This window comes from Dioszegia hungarica, assembly GCF_025882075.1.
Source record: "Dioszegia hungarica strain PDD-24b-2 chromosome Unknown MKK02contig_25, whole genome shotgun sequence".
In the NCBI taxonomy this organism is placed as follows: domain Eukaryota; kingdom Fungi; phylum Basidiomycota; class Tremellomycetes; order Tremellales; family Bulleribasidiaceae; genus Dioszegia; species Dioszegia hungarica.
Genome location: NW_026515779.1, coordinates 597,257 through 616,707, shown reverse-complemented (window position 1 = coordinate 616,707; position 19,451 = coordinate 597,257). Strand labels below are relative to the sequence as shown.

The window sequence follows — 19,451 nt, the reverse complement described above, 5'->3', positions numbered from 1 at the left end:
GACCTCATTTGTGATTTGTAGCTATATCAGATTGATGCGAATCCGCTAGGTAATGCTGATGGCATGATATTCTTAGTCCCTCTGCCCACCTATAGACAGACCTACAAGATACTGACTGACGCTTGTCGGACTCAACGGTGTTCCCAAATCCGTAATGATGAAATCGATCAAGTCAGGCGTCGTCAGATCCACCCCCGGATTCCGATCCAGCATCTCTTGAGTCATGCTCCTTATAGCGCCCGCCGCTGTATTCGACTTGTCGTGCGGTGATGCTGAGGACTGGAGCTGTGATGCCGAGAAGGAGAGTGGGTAGACCGGTTTGGACACGGGTCTGGCTTTGGCTTTCAGAACCGAACGCGGATTGGAGGGGGTCTGAGGTTGCGCATTGGGATCTTGTGGTTGGGGGAGTGGGATGTCGGTCTGGGAAAGGGGGTAATGCCGAAGGAATTTGTACGATTCGGCGAGGGCGTAGAAAGGTTTGGAGAGGGCTTTAGCGATGAGACCGATCTGGTAGGTGCCGACAGCCGAGACGAGGCCCTGATAAGGTCAGACAGGAGAATCGAGAGACCGAAATGCTGAAACTCACCCCGCTCTCCACCACAGCTTCTGACCCGACAATCACCAGATCCACCCGTTCCATCACGTATGCGACGGCACTATCCAGGACGACCGTACACGGTATTCCAGCTTCCGTGAGTTCCTGGTACGTCTTTAGGCCGAGGCAGTTTGGCTTTGCTTCTGGTTTCGGTCAGCCTGGGATCATTCGGTCGCGGCACAATCTCATCGATAGCTGGTACGTACCCGTAACATAGACTTTGATCCTCTTGTGCTGCTTATGCGCCTTCAGCAATGCTTTCATTACTGTTCGCGAGTAGCTATGTGTGAGGATCTGATAGTCAGCAATTGTTCCCCAGAAAGGTATACGCCACAGCCCGTCTAGTCAAGCGCAAGGAGTTCCGTCTTCTTGGGTCCACCTACCGGCCGCACCTCTCCGCTTCCATCTAGCCGACTTTAGGACTCACCGTACTATCATCCCTCAAGAATCCCACCGCCACATCCGCAATCTTCTCTCTGCAATTCTCGGCGTGTACATTGCAAAAGTATGTTCCCTGCTTGATGAGGTGCTCCTTGAAGCCCGGAACGTCGGTGGGGAAGTCTAGCGCCGCCGCGTTGAAAAAAAGCTCCCACAACTCGGAGCCAGCTTGCACGCCGAGTGAAGGCTGCGTATTCTTGAGTGTGTGCCGGGCTGCGGTCGACTCGAGGACCATACCTGTCGTGGTCGAGGCTAGACTATTAGCGATGGTTGCTGAGTGAAAGAGGGGATAATTTACAGTCAGACGCCTGAACGAGCTTCACCAGTGACATGATTGCCGCCAGAGGATGAGGATACTAACAAGTCAGCTAGCTTATATTGGTAGTGGTTGAAGAGGGACAGTATACCACATACATCATTCTCCTCGTGAGCTCTGCGATATGCGCCGACAATGTCGAATGGTTCCTCCACGGGCCTGACGGGAGCGCTGTCCTTTCCCTTTCCGGTTTTCGAGCTCGACGGTCCGGAGACGGGCCTTGACATGTCTTGTGGCGACGCGACGGGCATGTTTTAGGTGTATTGGGATGATGTCGAGGTCAATATACAGCGTAGATCAAGTTCAGAGGCAACTTCCTGAGTCGCAGGCGCAGCGGGATCAAAATCTGAAACGCGGCGCCCCACGGCCGTTTGCCACCGAGTGGCAGAGGGTGGCGGCGAGCAAGTTGCAGCTCTTCTGTCTGTCGCTCATGAGCCGTCGTCACAGGCTGGCAGATGTCTCTTCTCGTCTGGCACCAGGGCGGGGAGCGAGAATCACAGCGTTTCGCCCAGAGAGCGCAGCGGTCGACAGCAGCAAGTGCTACATGCGTTCTATGCCATGTGCACCAGGAATGGTTAACGCTCGCCCTCTACCGTAGTCTTGTCAATGTCGTATCCCAAGTCTCTGTCAAGCACATATACACCACGCTCTCCATCCGTTTACCGAATTGGCCCGCCCTAATCCAGATCAAACATAGACAGCGTCGCAATATCCGCTTCCCACAAAGATTTTACGGTGATGCGCTCTTAGCCTCTTCGCCACTCTCCGTCTTGGTGTTCGCCTTGTTCTTGCGTAGGATCGCATCCATCGCGGCCTTCGCTTCGGCACAGAAAGCTGGCATTTCGGTCTCGTCAACGCCAAGCGGATACGGGATGTAAATCGCTAGCGATTCCAATCCACCGTTTCCCCGTGGGAATTGTTTGGCAGCGTCCTCAAGCTCATTGAGATACCATGTCTTGATGCCGGGCAGCATCCTGTTGATTAGCCAGGTCTGGCGGCCGGTACGTGTGTCAACTTGCTGGTAAGAATCTCCAAATCCTTCGTAATATAATTCACTGGAGTACCCGGGCTGTCGAGTGGGACCCTGTGTGGCGCCGCAGATCCACGTGTGGTTCGTAAATGTGCACCGGGGTCAGATTGGTAGTATTGTACCGGATCGGAGTCTGCACCACGGAACTTGGTGATAGCAGGGGCTAGAGCGGCAAGAAGCGGCCGTAAATCGTCTCCGTACTTGAAACCAAGATCAGCGTGTCGGGTGTCGGAGAATTCGCGATGCTTCGTTGAGTGTACCAAGACCTGTGTACCCGTCAAGTAGACGATCTGCTTCAGGTTCATCAGGGGTTAGATCGCCGTTCGACACATTTGTCCCGTCTTGGACGTCCTGTGACCCGGATGTGTCTTCAGATCCTCTGCCTGCCTTCTTGATCGAGCTTTTTATCGATCGCAGGATGGAGCGGATACCTTCGGCAGCATCTGCTCGAGCGCTTTCCCTGTCCTTGTGACTGAGGCCATCTCCCGTCGCGCTGTTCTGCATATCTGTCACGACAAGCCGGGTCAAGAAGCGATGTGTGGAGTAGTCATGCAGGGGACGTCCCAAGGAACTGGCTCGGAACGATCTCTCCATAGCAGACGTGATGATACCGGAAGCACGAGTAGGCGAGAAGAATTCGCGGACATTGTAGACGAAAAGCTGATTCGGGAACTGGCGCGAGAGAGACGACGGGCTCATGAAACAGCTCCTCGAGGTTCCTCACTTCGACCCGGATTGGGTCTTTGACTACCCAGCGTGCGTTCTCGCCGTCCCCGCTCGCCTCCTTGCTGATATGGAGTGGCGGCGAGAGAGGATTGCTGAGCTCGTTCATTGGGACCGCTACCAGGTCCCTCGGGAAATCTTCAGATATGTCGGCCATTGAACAGGTGCTGAGCTGCATTCAAAGTCTGGAGGGTGCTCCGACGGCCGAACTGATGGATCTGATGAGTCTGGCGCGGTGGCGGCTGCAGCACCGGCCGCGGCTGCTTCCTGCGGTATCACCGTGTCACCTCGGCGCTGACGGGATGATTGTCGCTGATCTCCTTCGAGGTCTGCTACCGCGGCCGTTCGCTTAGAGTGTTGCTCGGGGGAAGGGAATCCTGACATCACTGTCGAAGGTCTGACTGAAAGACTGATGAACAGCAGAGCAAGTCGAGAGCAAGCCACCTCCGAACCCCCTCCTCGGCGTTTCAGAGCCACGTGGTCGCGCTCGGGCCTCCGCTTTTTCCTTTCCCCGCTTCTGTCAGCACCGAAGCTCTCGATTTAGCTCGTCTTCCCATCAGATCTTCTTCCTTCCACACTTCTCTCTTCCCCTTCTTCTCATACACATCTCCCAGGTCAGTCGGACACCAAGTAGTCCTCCCTCTCTTCTAGCGATGTCGCTACGATCTCTCCATTGGCGAAGCCTCTCGCGAGCCAGCCAAAAGCAAGAAACATCTCGGCCAGAGTCCCCTCGCGGGATGATGGCTCACAAGTAGTAAACCCCATCCAAGTAGCAGCACCGGGCGGCCGCAATGGCGTCTGGCATGGCATGCCAGGGAACTATGCGTTAAGAGATGGCAACACGGGTGCCGGGTCTCATTGCGAGCCCGAGCTGAGATCATACCGTTCAGCGGATCAGGATAATGCCTGCGTCGCTAGTTGCTTCTCCGTATGTGCGCTGAGCTCACAAAGATGGCAGACACCGCCGTCATGTCTCCCTGGCAGGCAATGTGAGTTGATAATCTACACCTCAAGTGGAGCTTCAGCTGACAATCAGTCCGAACGTCCGCGACAATACGCCATGGCACAAGGACAAAGGCAGGATGAAGCTCAACTTGTAAGCTTAACGATTCGCGGTTATTGAGAACCAACAAGCTGACAGAGCAGCTTCCTGAGTATCATCTTTGCCGGAATGTTCCTGAACGGATGTACGTCTGACCAGTACTGACTGCTTGACCCGATCTGACCGTTTCAGATGATGGTAACCTCATCTCCGGTCTTCAAGCTTTCGACTCCTGGCAGGAAGACCTCGACTTCCCCACTGGGGCTCGTCTCGGTCTTCTCAACGCTATCGGCTATATCTCTGGCTTCTTTGTTGGCCCTGTCATTGTGTACATCGATGACAACTTTGGCCGCAAATGGGGTATTCGATGTAAGCTGTGCAGTACCGCTTCTGATGGTGGGCTTAGCTGATTGTGAAGTCTACGGAATCATGATCCTTATCGGGACCGTCATTGGCTGTATCGCCGGTATTCCGGGTGTCAATGGCTATGCTGGTAAGTTGGCACAGTTCGATCTTGACCGCAGCGAGCTCACCCACTAGTCTTCCTCGTCGGCCGAGCGGTCCTCGGTCTTGGTCTCGCCGCATACCTCATGACATCCCAGGTAATGATCCAGGAGATCCCGCATCCTCGATCTCGGTCGATCGTAGCCCAGTCATGGGTGAGCTTCCCGCACCAGATCTTCTCTGCATGAGCTGACAAGCAGAACTCGTACTATATCCTCGGCTCGGTCGTCGCTTCATGGGTCAACTTCGGTTGCTCCTACTTGACCACCTCTTGGCAATGGGTGAGCTTTCCATCATCCGACAGAGCTCGAAGCTGACATCGCAGCGCACACCCTACATCATCCAGGTCCCTTTCGCCCTCTACCTCCTGGTGGCCGTCCAATTTGTCCCCGAAACCCCTCGTTTCCTCATCGGGAAAGGCAGAGACGAAGAGGCCCTTCAATTCTTCATCGACTACCACGGGAACGGGGACGCTCAGGACCCGCTTGTGCTGTTCGAGTACGCCGAGGTCAAGGAGGCGATCCGGCGCGAGAAGGAGGCCAAGGCGGAGAAGTGGTCGACTATCCTTCGAAGCAGGCCGAACAGGCACAGGCTGGGGTTGGCCATGCTGATCACTTTCTGCACCAATGTGAGCTTAGTATGCCCGCCAGACTGCGCGGTTCAAGCTAACTGGGCGTAGATGTCTGGATCTTCGCTCATCTACTTTTACTGTAAGTCACAGTCGCCGAAAAAATGGTGTGCAGCTGACATGCCAGACGTCATCGTGTTCAGCTCAGTCGGTATCACGGACGCTACAACTCAGACGGGTATCGCTGCTGGCCTAAGCATGTTCACCTGGGTCTGCCAGATCGCTGCTGTCTTTGCCAGTAAGCGAGTCGGCCGCAAGACGATGCTCCTCTGGGTCTGGCCATTCATTCTCATCTTCCTGTCTTGCCTCTGCGCCACTTCGTAAGTTACACGAGAGCTTTACGAAGTGACTGAGCCGAGCTTATTTTGACAGTGGTGTTTATACCGAAAGTGGCAATGAGAATATGGCTGCGAGTACCGCTTCGATCGTCTTTGTCTGGCTCTATCTGGGCACCTTCAACTTGTCGAGTAAGTTAGCTAGGCTCCATAACAGCTTTGGCGAAGAGACAGCTGACATTCACAGACCCTGTTCTTTATTCTTACCCCGCCGAGATTCAGACGTTCTCGATGCGGAGTAAGGGTATGCTCGTCTGGAATGCCATCACGCAGATCGAATATGTCTATGTGGTCTTTGTCGATGCTATCGCTCTTGAAGCCATCGGTGAGTTTGGTTCCATGTCTTGATCCACCATCGCATGCGTCATAAGCTGACAATCTAGGCTACAGATACTACGCCGTGTACATCCCCCTGGTCGTCATTCAGTGGTTCCTCCTCAAGTTCTGTAAGCTATGTGTTCCATGAGGGAGTAGATCGAGCTGACGCCCAGTCATGGTCGAGACCCGCGGTTACACCCTCGAAGAGGTCGCTATGGCCTTCGACCCCTACACCACCAGCTTCGCTGATGTGCACCTTATGAGCGAGGAGCAAGGCGAGACAGCGGCGCATAATAGCAAGGCTAGGGATGTCGAGGACCAGAAGTAGATCCGATCTGCCGTCGATCATCCCATCACGGATGTTCAACACGTCCATTTGTTTATAATCACTCTGTCACCGATGCAATATTGCTGCTCTGTAGGTCTGTCGCCGTATCGGCTAAGAGGGCTTCATCAGACCATGACTTGCGCCAGCTGCATTCAGGTCTGTACTCGACAACGTTTTAAACGTGTTTTAAACGCGTTTTAAACGCGGTTATCACCTGGGAGTTAATAACATCGAATCGACGGAGTTATGCGGGAATATGATTGGACTGGATTTCGGAGCTTAGCCTTGGCCCTTCTCGGCATCTCTGTCCGCTCGCGGCTGTCCTTATGTCGCTTGTCGCCTTTTGTCCTCCACTTGCGGCATACAGACAGCCTCTTGTCCGCAAAGACCATGCAGAGCCTTTTGTTCGTCCCTCCCCGCCGCAAGCCCGCCCCGCGTAGGCTCTGGCTGCAGCGTCCGTCAGCACACAAAGAAGACTCACGTAGGGGTATTCGGTACAGCGACAAAAGCCCCTTCCGAAGATCTAGGTTTGAGTTGGAAGAAGTGCTCCGCTCCGTACTGACTTGATCCATTGCGCATCCCTCCCTCTCTTCTCTTGCTTCTTCATCCCACGCAGCGCTGAGAAGTCCTCTGTATCTAGTACCCTTTCACGTTGACACTCATCCAGGCTAAAGTAAGTAAGTCAGCACCGCGTCTTGCCTCATCGTGACCTCAGCTTATCCTCAGTTGAGCTGGTCATATTCCCCCTTACCACCATGTCCGCTTCATCCACGACCCCACCACTCACTCCCGCCGAGCCCAGCACGCCTCCTCCCACCGGTCCATCCGTTCGGATCACCCTCCCCACCCCACCTTCGTTCGCCCGGCGTCAGCGGTCCGTCTCCACGTCTGTCCCCTCCCCTCCCAGCAAGCAGGCCTCCGAGGAGGAAAGCGGCGAATCCACCTCGTCCGGCTCGGAGAACGCGGACGTTGTCTCGCCTTTCAAGATTGTGGAATGGAAAAAGTCGCACGGGCGAAGTGTGAGCTTCAACCTCCCTGCTATCCTCTCGCCCATCTCGCCGAGGGATACCAGCCGGAACGTCAAAGAGCCCAGCGCCTCACCCGGGCTGTACCGCATTCCTCAGAAGTCACCGGACTACGTCGAGTCATCTACTGTGCCTCTATCCGAAACGCCCGTCCTTGACGCTGGCGACAAGAAGCGTAGGGTGCCCCCTCGACCCCTCTCCCTCTCGCCCGCATCTCAGCGGTTCGTCGGGCCCATGACTGGCGTCTCCTCTACGACTCGCCATGGACCCATGACTGTCCCTGCGCACGGCAGTCGATGGTCGTCTACTGCAGCTGCTCGGGGCTTGAGCATCGCCCCCTCTTTGGCCAAACAGCGCCACTCTACCTCCTCGGCGTCCGCTCTCGGCTCCATCTGGTCCGCCAATCTCGCTGGGCTCGGGGCATCATCCGGCTGGATCTCGCCTGCACTCGCTTCCGCCCGGTCTACTGGTGGATCGTCGGCCCGTACGCGAGGCCTGACCGTCGCGGTTCTGAACAGCGGGAAAGAGGTCTTAATCGAGACCTTGCCCACTCCTGGTCTGGGTCGGACCTTGTCTGACCGGTCCGACGTCATCGCCGAAGAGAAGGAGGAGGAGATGGAGATGTTGAAGGATGAGCTGGCCTCTCCGACACCAAAGCCCAAAGCCTCCTCTCCTGCTCCCAGCACTGCTCGTAGTCCTACAAAGAAGCCCAGAGAGAGTGAGTCTCCCTCATGACACCGCTGACCCCAGTCATTCTTTGTCGGTACTATCATACCCCCGACCTGACCTGTACCTCCCGTCCCTGTCGATTCGTGCACGACCTCGCAAGCGTCGGTATCACCGAAGCGTCCATCTCCGACTACAACATGAAGTCACCCACCACCGCCAACCTCCCCTCGGCCGTACTTGACCGGCGCACGGGCGATTCCCCTGACTTTACGAGCGGGACTTTTGCGGCGTATCAAGCCGAGGCGCGGCGCAAGACGCTTACAGTCAAGGATGTGGATGAGAAGGGAATTGTACCGGGCGAAAAGGTCGTGGTGGCGTCGGAGAATGGGACGGAGGTGGAGGGGATGGTCTTCTTGATGAGCGGGGGAGGGAAGGGGCCAGCTGGGAGAGGCAAGGCAAAGTTTAAGAGTAAGTCTTTGCCTTCGAAGAGAAGGGTATAGCTAATCAAGCAGCTGTTGCGTGCAAGGAATACGCCGAGGGGCACTGCCCGTACGGCGCACACTGCTCTTTCATCCAGTGAGCTGGCATCTCCTTGTAGACAGCAAGACTTGTAGCTGACATAGCAGCGACGAGCAGCCTTCTGTTGTGGCTCCTCCCAAGTCGGCGATCCCCAATCTCGGCCCCATACTCTCCAAGCCCCTCGCAACATCCACTGCCACTACCAAGGCGGATCGCCGGCGCACATTCGACCCGACCCTCCTCCGCGGAGCCGTCAATGCCTGGCTTACCACACCCTCCTCCCCTGGGCCGATCAACTTATCGATGGACCTCGACGCGGTCGAGCGCCACCAGCAGAACCTCTCTGCTTTCGCCCCACCATATCGAGAGACGCCTATCGAGGTGAATGTCGAGGGCAAGCTCATCCCCACCACTCCCGGTCTCCCGAGCACATCAGGCGTCTCGCGTGGATCCGTCCCTGAGGTGCGATTCAAGCTCGAGCCTGCCCCAGCCATGGTCCGCGCCAAGAGCTCCGACTCCACCTCCAGCAAGCGCTCTGCATGGTCCAAAGGTCCACCGGCACATCTCAAGACCGTCACCATTGACAGCTCGCCGATCATCCACCAGACCCTGGCCGTCCCCGTCTCGGCAACATCCATGTTCGGTACGGGTTCCGACCCCGCTACACCTTGGGACCCCGCTATCCGCGCTCTACGGATCGCCGAGGCCGAGGAAGAAGCGGCGCAGGAGATCAAGCGAGATCCCGAGTACCCACCCACCGCGAGCTACGCTACCGTCGCTCCCGACTACGTCTACACATTTCCGGATGGACCACAACTTGGACCCATGTCATACCCGTACAGCGCCCCGGCGTACCCGTGGGGCATGCCGATGAGTCCCGTCAATGTGGCTGTGGGTGGCATGTATGATCCCGCACCGCAGATCCCGGGGGGACTGGGGGTGATGTGGACCCCGACGGGTTGGGCCGTACAGGACGCAGCGATGAAGATGGCGCTGTTCCAGGCTGAGAATGGTGAAGGGTGGCGCAAGGGACAAGCGAAGGGAGAGTATCAGCCAAAGACTTACTGGCGGAGTGAGTTTGCTTCTCGGCTGGATTGAGGTCTAGCTGACTTTCAGCGAAAAAGTGCAAGTTCTATGCCGAGGGAAGCTGCCCACACGGCGACACTTGCACCTAGTACGTGTCCTGTAAATACCAAGTCGGCCTAGGGCTGATCGTCAGCATTCACGAAGGACCAGTACCCCAAGAGTCCAAACCCAAGCGGTCTAGCAAGAAGAACCACCAGACCCAGCCCTGCAAATTCTACAACTCGGCCGCAGGGTGCCTGAACAACGACAACGACTGCGCCTTTCTCCACACCCTCGTTGTACCCACTTCCGCTCAGCTCGTCGCTAAGCCTCGACCGTGGCGGACGCGTCCGTGTCGGCACTTCCAAGTCGGCCGGTGCCGCCTAGGCGACTCGTGTCACTTCGCGCACCAGTACGATGGGACCGGAATCGGAGGTAGGGAGGAGGGGGATGGTGGGGTAAGCGAGGGAGGTCACGCGTTGACAGAGGAGAGTCTGCGTCGGTCTTTGGCGGAGAGTGGGATGAGGGAGAGGGTGAGGGATGAGGATGAGGATAGTGAGGATGATTTGGAGATTGTAAGTCTGTCTTGACGTGTCCGTGGTGGGGCCGAGCTGATTATATAGGTGACTGAAGACACGTCCACTCTTTCTCCACCTCACAGTGTACGAGCGGTTTGGTAGTTGGTGTAGCGGAGGTCATCTAAAGAGGTTCAGGATCTACTTGTATGGGCTATCTCTCATGCAACCGATATCTAGTAAGGTCTGAGATGTGGCTGGGGTACGCAGAGGAGATGAGGTATAGCTTGAGCTAGATGACCCTCATCGAAAGGGGAGAGGAAGTCGGTTCCTCGGCTCTTTGGCAATGGGACGATATCCATACAATCTAAATGTCTATGTGTACTAACCATGTCTCATTACCACTTCGTTACAAATTCTGACCCGGCGCCCATCTCTTTACGGTGGACTCTGTGCCCCCCTGATCGGGAACCTCGACCATCTTCCGCGTGGGAGCATGGTCGGACAGGCAATATGGGTTGCCAGTATCCTCCTTTTGCCTTTTGTCCCGCCATAGCACCTGCACTGAGTCAGCTTGGCGGCAGTGACAGCTGAGCTTGAGGCAAGGCACTCACGAAATCACTCCTTCCTCCTGGCGTAAAATACCCGCTCCCGCGTGCCACTCGCCGACTGCCCCTATATCCGCTTTTCCTCTCCTTGCTTGCGCCTCCCTGCCACTTCCCTTTGCCACGAATCCGCTACGTCTCGGCAACCATCCTCAGCACCATCTCCATAAGCACCGTATCCGCCGTCAGACTGGGATGATACCCATCTCCGCGGAGGTACGGTGCCGCCTGACCGCGCATACGGTCCGCGAACGGCAGTATGCGAAGGTTAAGCCGCCTGGCGAGCTCGCGCTGCGCTTGCCGCATGTGTTCCGAGCGGAGAGGGATGAACTGGGCTTTATGTTCGGGGTAGGTGTGGGTGGTATCGTGGGTAAGACGGATAGCTATGGGGATGCGGGAACCGTAGGTGACGCGTAGCCGCTCAACGACGAGGATGAAGCGGTTGATATAGGCGTCGAGCCAGTCCGCGAGGACTCCGTGTGTGACGTCTGTCTTCTCATTGTTCCGGTAGAACTTCATGAGATCCCAAAGACCCGCATTTAGGACGATGAGATCATAGTGGGTGTCCTCGCCGAGCAGGGGTCCGAGGAGGTCCACGCGCTCAAGAAAGTCGCTTGGGGGTTCATCGTGGGCGGGGGAGTCATAGACGCCGTAGGTGAAGAGGAAGTCCATCCGGAACTCGTCGGGACGGACTGTACCGCGGAGGGTGATGTTCGTAGGAGGGGAGAAGGAGGGGGAGTCGACGAGGCGGACGCCGACGAACCGGGTTGTGTGATCGTTGGCCCGGTTGTCTTTGGGGTCGAGGGGATCCCCGCTGATAGGCTCATGGACCATCAAGGTGGAGGTGGGGAGAGCGGCGGCCAGCTCGTCGAAGGGTATCCGATCGACGCTATCGCCGAGGTAGAGCACCCTCTTCCCCCTCAACCGCTTTGTCTCGGCGTATGAAGCCTCCAGGATCGCCGCGTCCGCGTCCCCCTCTGCGCCGACTTTCCCATCTAGAGCCGCCTGGCTGACCCGGAGCTGCGCGGCCGAGTTGTCACGCATCGCCCGATACAGCCGTATCTTGCTTTGGCACAGTACCGCCCCGCCGTCCGTCACCGTCTCCTCGTCGCACGCGTATCCCTCCATCGCCTCCGCCCGCGTCTCGTACGTGGTCGACCATGGGTCCGAGTAATTGAGCCGGAGGTACCCGGCATCGTTGAACCAGCCCGATGGTACGGTGGGCGATGGCAGCAACAGCGCGTAGAGCCGATGTTGTTGATGTGGGGAGAGGAAGAGGGCTGTAATGGAGAAGATGGCAAACGCGAGGAGAGGCAGCTTGAACGCTCCGACGCGACTGGATGGTCCAGCACCGATCGTCGGGAGCGGGAGTCTCATCATGACGTCTTAGAATCAGCTCATCTTTGCGATCGACGACAGAGAATCGGTGATCTGAGACTTGACTCACTTGTGGACAGACTGAAGTGTTTGCTGAACCTGTACTGCTGTTAGCAGTGACTGAGATGTACAACATGTGCAGAGCCAGCACCTGCTAACACGCACATGTACTCTATTAGAAAAGTCCCTCCGAAAACCTTAATCTTGTTCCTGGCCCTGAGGATAACGTAACGCGTAAGTACTAAGACTATCACTGGGGTTCGTGAGGGCGAGAGCTAGATCTGTAACTTGGGAATAGATAGTTATAGTGTAGTTCATAGACCTTAGTTGATTAGCTCGGATTTCCAACAGTAGGATAAGTGCAAATTTTAGTACTAAGAACGTTCGGCGGGTTTAAGGGTATCGGAGTCAGAGCGTGGCGGTCCGGCGGCTTCCGGCGGTCCGCCGCCGCGAAACTCTAAACAACCTGGTCTAATCAAGCGAGAGGCTGCGACGCATTTACTCTGGGCACTACAGATACATCATACACTATACGAACCACCAAAACCCAATCTGCCCTGCCACCTGCCTTGCCACATTCAAGCCGCAATGTGATCCACCTCCCGCTCCCATACCCTGTGCTTCGCTACCGCGTCAATGAAGCTCTTTGAGAACTCAGCCCCCGTCCCCACCTCCGGCGCAATCAGGACACCCTTCTCTAACGAGATCCCTCCTGTCTTGACACCCGCCGAGAACTCTCCTGGCAGCGCAATGTCCGCGAGCCACTCGACCGTGTTGCCGGTCGCACCGATGGCCTTTTTGTGCATGAATGCCTCCCGAGCAGCGTGGATGAGCCGGCCGGTCTTGAGCTTCTTGGCGTATGAAGCATCCGCGCCGCCCGCAAATATGATGGCGTCAAAGTGGGTCGAGCGAGAGTTCTCGAAGTTGAACTCGGCGTCGAGGGACTGGCCGTTCGAGCCCTTGATGGCGCCGGTCTGGGCGGAGACGATCTTGGCCATGACGCCGGCGGCCTGAAGGGCCTTCTGGATGGCGGCGACCGAGGCGAACTCGTACCCGGGGAGAAGGTAGATACCGACCTTGCGACCCTCGGCAGTAAAGGCTGGATGTCAGCTAGATTCACTCAATACTGAAAGCATATACTCACTCTGATTCTTGCCGGTAACCTGACTGAGGAAAGCAGACTTGCGCCCGTGATTGGGCTTGACGGCAGGCTTGACGGTGATGTGGGGGAAGACCTCGGCAACCTTGACGGCAAAGTCGTGGTCGATGAGGTTGTACCGGTCGATAGCGGCCTGGTGGACCTCGTGCTCAGAGCACTTGGACAGCTCGAACTGAGCGGCGGAAAGCATGTGCTCCTTCTCCGGCTCCGACATGGAGTTGTAGAAGAGGGTAGCTTGGTCGGTGTATTCCTGCCTGTCAGCTCTTTAAATGCAGGTTACGAACAGAGCCAGACATACCTGGAACTTGGGTCCGTTGAGCCTGGTCTGAATACCCTCCACCTTCTCCTCGTGGTGCCTCAAAGACTCCTCCGGGGCAGACATGGGGAGCGCGTCGTGTCTGTTGGGGTGGTAGGCCGTACGGTTCCTGCGCGAATTGAAGGCGCCCTTACCGTCACGCTGGTTGGTCGCGAAGGGGCAAACTGGCCGGTTGACGGGGAGGAAGTTGTGGTTGACACCGAGACGCGAGATTTGGGTGTCGAGGTAACTGAAGTTGCGACCGGCAAGGAGGGGGTCGTTGGAGTGATCCTGACCCGGCACAATGTGGGACGTGCAGAAAGCGACCTGCTCGACCTCGGTGAAGTAGTCGGTGGGGTTGCGGTTGAGGGTGAGGGTACCGATGTTCTGGACGGGGACGAGGTCCTCCGGGATGAGCTTGGTCGAGTCGAGGATGTCAAAGTCGAACTAAATGATCAGCCTTAGATCCTGATGTGGGGTATATGATTCTGCACGCAAGCGAAACAAGACTGACCTTGTGCTCATCCTCCTCCTTGATGATCTGCACACCAAGCTCCCACTTGGGGTAGGCGCCGGCCTCGATGGCATCGTAGAGATCACGACGGTGGAAGTCCGGGTCTTGTCCGTTGAGCTTGAGAGCCTCATCCCATACCAGCGAGTGGGTACCGAGATGCGGGGTCCAGTGGTACTTGACAAAAGTGGACTTGTTGTTCTCGTCGAGCAGCTTGAAGGTGTGGACTGCTCATGAGCTTATTTTCCGAAAGGTCACAACCCGGACTGACCTCCAAAGCCCTGCATCATCCGGAAGGACCGGGGGATGGCTCGGTCAGACAAGATCCAGGTCTGCATATGCGTGGTCTGCTCATGGAGCGACATGAAGTCCCAGGCCTGCTCGTCAGCGGACATCACAAGGTCAAGCAGCCCATTATCACGCAAATTACATTGTCGTGTGCAGTTTGTGCTTGGGGAATCTCATTGTGGGGCTCGGGCTTGACAGCGTGAACGAGGTCGACGAACTTGATGGCCTGGGGGGGTCAGCCGCGAAGAAAAAGTGAAAAAATCGAAGTAAAATCTCGATATCTGGACCGGGACTCACCTCCTGTACAAAGAAGACGGGCATGTTGTTCCCGACGATGTCCCAGTTTCCCTCGTCAGTGTACATACGCACAGCGAACCCTCGGGGGTCACGAACAGTATCGGCGGACCCTCGACTACCACCGACGGTCGAGAACCGGACATACGCCGGTGTAGTCTTGCTGGTGTCGGTGAGGACCTTGGCGGTGGTGAGGCCGGTCAGAGGAGTGTGAAGCTTGAACTCTCCAAACGCCCCGGCACCACGAGCATGGACGGCCCGCTCGGGGATGCGCTCGTGGTCAAAGTGGGAGATCTTTTCGCGGTTGTGGTGATCTGAGACATTAGTTGCGGGGTATTTCGCGAGGAATGTGGAGTTGCTCACCATTCAAGATCGTAGGGCCACGGTTGCCAGCCTTGATGGCGTGGTCAGTGTCCTAGGAGTCAGCAGAAAAGGGCTTGATCAGACGGAAAAGGACATACCGAGATCTTAGCACCAAAGTAGGTGGTGAGGGGGGTCTTGGAGTTCTCGTCCAGGGTGAAGCTCTCCATCTGGCGGGTCTTGGCATCGCCAACAGTAGCGTTCACAACTGTATTGTCAGTTGTGTCCTTGGATACACCACAGCCACAGGTATGAGCAGCAAGGTGGAAATTTGCGCGGGGAGGAAATCAGCCGATTTGCGCACCTTTCTCAACGATTTGCGCCATGTTACTGATGTTTCGTGGTTTGCGCGTGTAAGGTAAGTAGATATATCTGACAATGAAAGTCAGAAGGCAAGAGTGAGTGGCAAGAGAGGGATGAGTTGATGTTATATACCCTTTGTTCTTGGCTGGGCCAGTGATCCAACGTGGGTTGACGAGAATGTCAGCGTTCGATTGAGGCACGGAGGTTTGCTGGAATCAGGTCCCTGAGCTCATGACGTCAAGGTGGAGGTCCGATTCCGGTAGTTTCGGATTTCGGAGGCTGATGGAATCGGTCTCGGCCCGCATCGGCACAGGATCGGCATGTGCTGAACACACGAGTGGCAGTGGCTGCAAGAGCTGTGGCAAGGTGAGGCAGTGGAGGGAGTGGGTGGCGAGAGACGGTGGAGACAGCAGCTGCTGTCCAGGATGGAGTATCACGACTCTCGCTTGCAGCCCATGCCGCACGATTTGCTGGCTGATCTGCAGCGATTGGGTCCACCTGTCAGGCTAGCAGATATACATAGCAGACTATCCATACGTGTTCTAGAGCCCCCGCCTGGTCTACGATGTTTGTACCATTCTCATCCCGCTTCACCGTCCAACCCCTTCGCTCGTACACATTCGTGCCCGAGTGATCACGCAGACCCGCTTCCACTGTCTTCCTCGACCCCCACCAGCCATATCGAAGGTTTGGGCAGACATACGTCAAGTGGAGAGCCGCCACTTCTCGAGCCTGTTCCATCCTCTCTGCCCATGCTGCCTTCCTGTCAATCCACTCCGCCTGCCAAGCCTCGAATCGAGGAAGCTCGTCAGCGTTCAGTGGCTGCGTGACAATTGGAGGCTGGTCCTGCGAATCAAGCTCATCCCCCAATTGCACCTGTAGTCCCATGTCGAGCGTCTCAAGGTGGGTCAAAAGGGCGAATGCCGACCAGAGCCCCGCCTGCTCGTCAGCTGTAGAAACAATGTCAACAGAAAGAGGTGCGTACGATCTGCGTCCATCCTTCTCTTGACTGCTGGACCATAACACAGTGTTGGCTGCTTTCTCCGTCAAGCCAAACTCGCACTGCGAGAACGAGCCTCATCTCCTTCTGCTTGTAAGTACTGAGATGCAGCTCTCGCAGAACCGGACACCCGCCCCCGATCGCCTCTACGAGCCCAAGATGATCCATCTCCGAACCCACTCTGAGGTACAGCGTGTCCAAAGAAGTAAGGGGGTGACCAAACCGGTCACGGTACACACTGAATGTATCTTGCAGAGGCTTGAGACCCTTTGAGTCTGGTAGGTACATCTTCAGAGACCGTATGTTGGGCGCGACAGAGACGAGAAATGCCTCCATCCCGGATGCGCAGCCCTCGCATGAGATCTTGACATAGACGTGCTGGAGGTGAGGCAGGTGAATGTCGGGCGAGCGCAAACACGTCAGTGGTGGCTTCGTAGCCGCATGGTGTTTCGGCCCTGCATGTACCGGTCTTGCGACTCGCAATTCCCGCAGGTTTGGCATGCGTTGTAGCAGACGGATGAGGTGTGAGACGATGCTGAGGACGCCATTTGATGTATTGTCCTTGAATTCGCTGTCGATTCGAATCTTCATCCGCCTGCCTGCATTAGTCGAGTTGTGAGGAGTATGGGGGAAACTCACGATACGCTTCGCACAAGCTCATCATCCGACATCCAAGCATATTTCTGTAGGTCCGCCATGTTGTTCACCACGAGCCACGTCCCAGAGAGCGGCACGACCTGCCGGATGCGATGACATATCGCCCGATAGTCCCTGAGCGGGCGGAGCGAGCTGCGCGGTGGAGTGAGTGACTGCCACGAGGGGCCGTAAGCGGGGTATGGGATGTTGTTGTCTTCGCTGATGTAGTGGCCGATGGACGACAGGATGTGGTCAGGTAATGAGAGGAGTGAAAGAGGGGTAGGCAGAGGAGTGAGGCATGCTACTCGCAGCTGATCGAATTCGAGCATGAGCCCTTCACCGTGATTGGCTGATGGACATGGTGTGGATTCGTGAGTGTGGTGCTCAGTAGGTTGAATCACCGATCCCTCGGTATGCGAGCTTCTCGTCGAGCCAGCCGGCGAGACGTTGATTTCAGTCATGCGCATCCTCGCTCGCATCGATGCCTTGACCTGCTCGGATGATTGACCCGATGATTGACCTTGATGGTCAGCGGACTTGACGTGATTGGAAGTTGGTGGTCCCTCGTGCTCCGAGCACTGGGTGCAAAGCATACCCTCGCAATCGCGCGAGGCGGCAACCTTCCTTTGAGAAAGAGGGGCGCTCGAAAGCAAAGGATGCCCTGGCGAGTCAGAAAGTAAGGATTGCGGCCGAAGGCCCGAAGCGGCCTGACTGTGTTGCGCCAGAGTGGGCCCGCTTGGGCATCTGGACAGTCTAGCTGCTACATATGTGAGGTAGTGCATGGTAGGATATCGCGACACTTGCTGGACGTCCTCCAGGGCGTCCATCATGGTCCACTGGGGCCCCACTCAAGGGGGGCCGAGGCCGAGGCCATTCTGTATGCTCTGCGATGTCATTCAACCAGCCTACATCTCTCACACGGCGACCAGCGATGTCGAGATCACGCCCACAGCAGCTCGCCGCTCTCCTAGCCACCAGACCTCTGACCCAGCGCCAGCTTCATGTTGCGCTTCGAGCTCAAGCTGGGATCGCAGCATCACCTCCCCGGGACTTCCTGTCTCGATCGCGAGCTTCCGTATTCTCTGGGCCATCACGAGCATATGCGACATCCCCAGCTAGTGGACCAGGAGGAGTTCGTATATCGTATCTCTTCGGCGGACTAGTCGGGCTCGGCCTGCTCGTCACTACGTACGGATTGTACGTTGCGATCCCCCACTGATCTGTTCTGACAGACACTAACCCCGCAGGCTGGAATACTTCTTCTCGCTCCAGACGTGGCCGGAGCACATCCGAACCCCTCTCAAAGCAGCCATCAAAGCTCGCAATGCAGGTGACTGGGCACGAAGCGAGACATACTTTCAAAAGTGCGTTCTTTCCCATACCTCCCCCATCGGACTGTGCTGATTGTCAGAGCAATCGAAGCTGCCCTCTCCCTCCCCTCCTCCTCGCTCCAGCCCGACCCCCTACAGAAGCTCACAGGCCTATACGTCTCCTACGCCTCCCTCCTTGAATCCCAAGGCCAGCTCGTCAAAGCCTACACCACCCTCCGGACCGCTCTCCACCATCTTGGTCCCACACCCCTCATCCCCTCATCTACCGGTAGCGAATGGGCCGGACCATCCTACGTCCTTGACTCGGCGGACCATATTCGCGCCATAGGCCTCTCCCAGAAGCTCGGCCATCTCGCTCTTCAACTATCGGCCGGATCATACCCCCCTCCGTTTCCGGTAGATACCGACCGACCGACCGAGGCGGTCGGATGGCTCGATGCGGCCGAGTCGTACCTCTCCGGAGCGCTCACAGCTATGCTCAAGCTCGGCTTGATCCAGGGAGGATCAGCAAAGGCGTCTGGCGTGATTGCTGGCAAGGATATCGTGTTGCCAGAGGGTGGGACTGAGGAGGACGGGGGAAGGGTTGATAAGCGAGGACTGGGAATGACGATGGAGGCGCTATCGGAGGTGTATGCCAGGAAGAAGCAGTACGAGGTGTCGGCGCAACTATTGCTGCAGGCGATTTCGATCCTGCTGCCGCCTGGGTCGAAAGAGGCGCCCCCAGCTAGGGATAGGTGTCAAGGTCAGTCCTCTGAACGCCGTTTCGGGAACGAGCTGATGTACAGCTGCACTATTGATGACCTCCATCTCATCCCACACCCTCAATCCCCGCACACCACAAGCCATCAAAGTCTCCCGTTCGTGGTCTCTCCAAGGGCTACAGATAGCGGAAAGCACCCTGGCGGAGAACGGAACTTCCTCCGCTGCAGACCCATCCACCCTGATCTGCAATCGAGCAAGAAGCGTCGCTCTGCAAAACATGGGCATGCTATCAGAGGTACGTCTCCATCTTGACTTGGCCAGGACAAGCTGATGCGTCAGATCGAGCAAGATCTTCCTACCGCGTTAGGCTATTTCGACAAGTCATTAGCAGCGTCGAAGGAGATAGGGTTCGCAGAGGGCAGAAGAGAAGCTATGGAGGCGATCAGGCGACTGCGGAATCAAGGCGTGACCGAGCCTACGATTTCTCGGACGTCATGAAGCTATGCATTACAGTGGCACATCCCTCCAAACTAGCAATTC

The 19,451-nt window shown here is 56.6% G+C and overlaps 8 protein-coding genes across 8 annotated transcripts; 3 read left to right on the top strand and 5 right to left on the bottom strand.

Annotated features, from left to right (window-relative positions):
- Positions 1-72: 72 nt before the first annotated feature.
- On the bottom strand, positions 73-1,600 carry MKK02DRAFT_40718 (uncharacterized protein; the record flags this gene model as incomplete). Its single annotated transcript, XM_053091231.1, has 6 exons — positions 73-537; positions 587-738; positions 802-889; positions 1,023-1,285; positions 1,332-1,389; positions 1,448-1,600. The coding sequence occupies 6 exons, from the start codon at positions 1,598-1,600 to the stop codon at positions 73-75; spliced, it is 1,179 nt and encodes a 392-aa protein (XP_052942193.1).
- A 479-nt stretch (positions 1,601-2,079) lies between these two features.
- On the bottom strand, positions 2,080-3,078 carry MKK02DRAFT_30233 (uncharacterized protein; the record flags this gene model as incomplete). The annotated part of the gene is made up of 3 exons (XM_053088004.1): positions 2,080-2,323; positions 2,365-2,672; positions 2,710-3,078. 3 exons carry the CDS (start codon positions 3,076-3,078, stop codon positions 2,080-2,082), a joined length of 921 nt encoding a protein of 306 aa, XP_052942192.1.
- A 975-nt stretch (positions 3,079-4,053) lies between these two features.
- MKK02DRAFT_40717 (general substrate transporter) lies at positions 4,054-6,257 on the top strand (the record flags this gene model as incomplete). Its single annotated transcript, XM_053091230.1, has 14 exons — positions 4,054-4,091; positions 4,139-4,198; positions 4,249-4,289; positions 4,337-4,513; positions 4,563-4,637; positions 4,685-4,803; positions 4,849-4,929; positions 4,974-5,276; positions 5,328-5,358; positions 5,404-5,596; positions 5,649-5,743; positions 5,799-5,936; positions 5,995-6,057; positions 6,103-6,257. The coding sequence occupies 14 exons, from the start codon at positions 4,054-4,056 to the stop codon at positions 6,255-6,257; spliced, it is 1,569 nt and encodes a 522-aa protein (XP_052942191.1).
- Positions 6,258-7,012: 755 nt separating this feature from the next.
- On the top strand, positions 7,013-10,215 carry MKK02DRAFT_40716 (uncharacterized protein; the record flags this gene model as incomplete). Its single annotated transcript, XM_053091229.1, has 7 exons — positions 7,013-8,000; positions 8,033-8,419; positions 8,464-8,527; positions 8,578-9,542; positions 9,587-9,644; positions 9,690-10,110; positions 10,159-10,215. 7 exons carry the CDS (start codon positions 7,013-7,015, stop codon positions 10,213-10,215), a joined length of 2,940 nt encoding a protein of 979 aa, XP_052942190.1.
- A 572-nt stretch (positions 10,216-10,787) lies between these two features.
- On the bottom strand, positions 10,788-12,032 carry MKK02DRAFT_40715 (uncharacterized protein; the record flags this gene model as incomplete). The annotated part of the gene is made up of 1 exon (XM_053091228.1): positions 10,788-12,032. The coding sequence occupies one exon, from the start codon at positions 12,030-12,032 to the stop codon at positions 10,788-10,790; it is 1,245 nt and encodes a 414-aa protein (XP_052942189.1).
- A 578-nt stretch (positions 12,033-12,610) lies between these two features.
- On the bottom strand, positions 12,611-15,265 carry MKK02DRAFT_35344 (catalase-like domain-containing protein; the record flags this gene model as incomplete). Its single annotated transcript, XM_053089154.1, has 10 exons — positions 12,611-13,131; positions 13,177-13,441; positions 13,490-13,933; positions 14,001-14,224; positions 14,269-14,374; positions 14,428-14,511; positions 14,583-14,893; positions 14,943-14,994; positions 15,041-15,147; positions 15,244-15,265. The coding sequence occupies 10 exons, from the start codon at positions 15,263-15,265 to the stop codon at positions 12,611-12,613; spliced, it is 2,136 nt and encodes a 711-aa protein (XP_052942188.1).
- Positions 15,266-15,479: 214 nt separating this feature from the next.
- MKK02DRAFT_30229 (uncharacterized protein) lies at positions 15,480-17,471 on the bottom strand (the record flags this gene model as incomplete). The annotated part of the gene is made up of 6 exons (XM_053088003.1): positions 15,480-15,716; positions 15,762-16,088; positions 16,119-16,181; positions 16,228-16,423; positions 16,482-16,841; positions 16,882-17,471. The coding sequence occupies 6 exons, from the start codon at positions 17,469-17,471 to the stop codon at positions 15,480-15,482; spliced, it is 1,773 nt and encodes a 590-aa protein (XP_052942187.1).
- Positions 17,472-17,809: 338 nt separating this feature from the next.
- MKK02DRAFT_30228 (uncharacterized protein) lies at positions 17,810-19,409 on the top strand (the record flags this gene model as incomplete). Its single annotated transcript, XM_053088002.1, has 5 exons — positions 17,810-18,075; positions 18,126-18,242; positions 18,290-18,951; positions 18,995-19,206; positions 19,251-19,409. 5 exons carry the CDS (start codon positions 17,810-17,812, stop codon positions 19,407-19,409), a joined length of 1,416 nt encoding a protein of 471 aa, XP_052942186.1.
- Between the last annotated feature and the right edge of the window lie 42 nt (positions 19,410-19,451).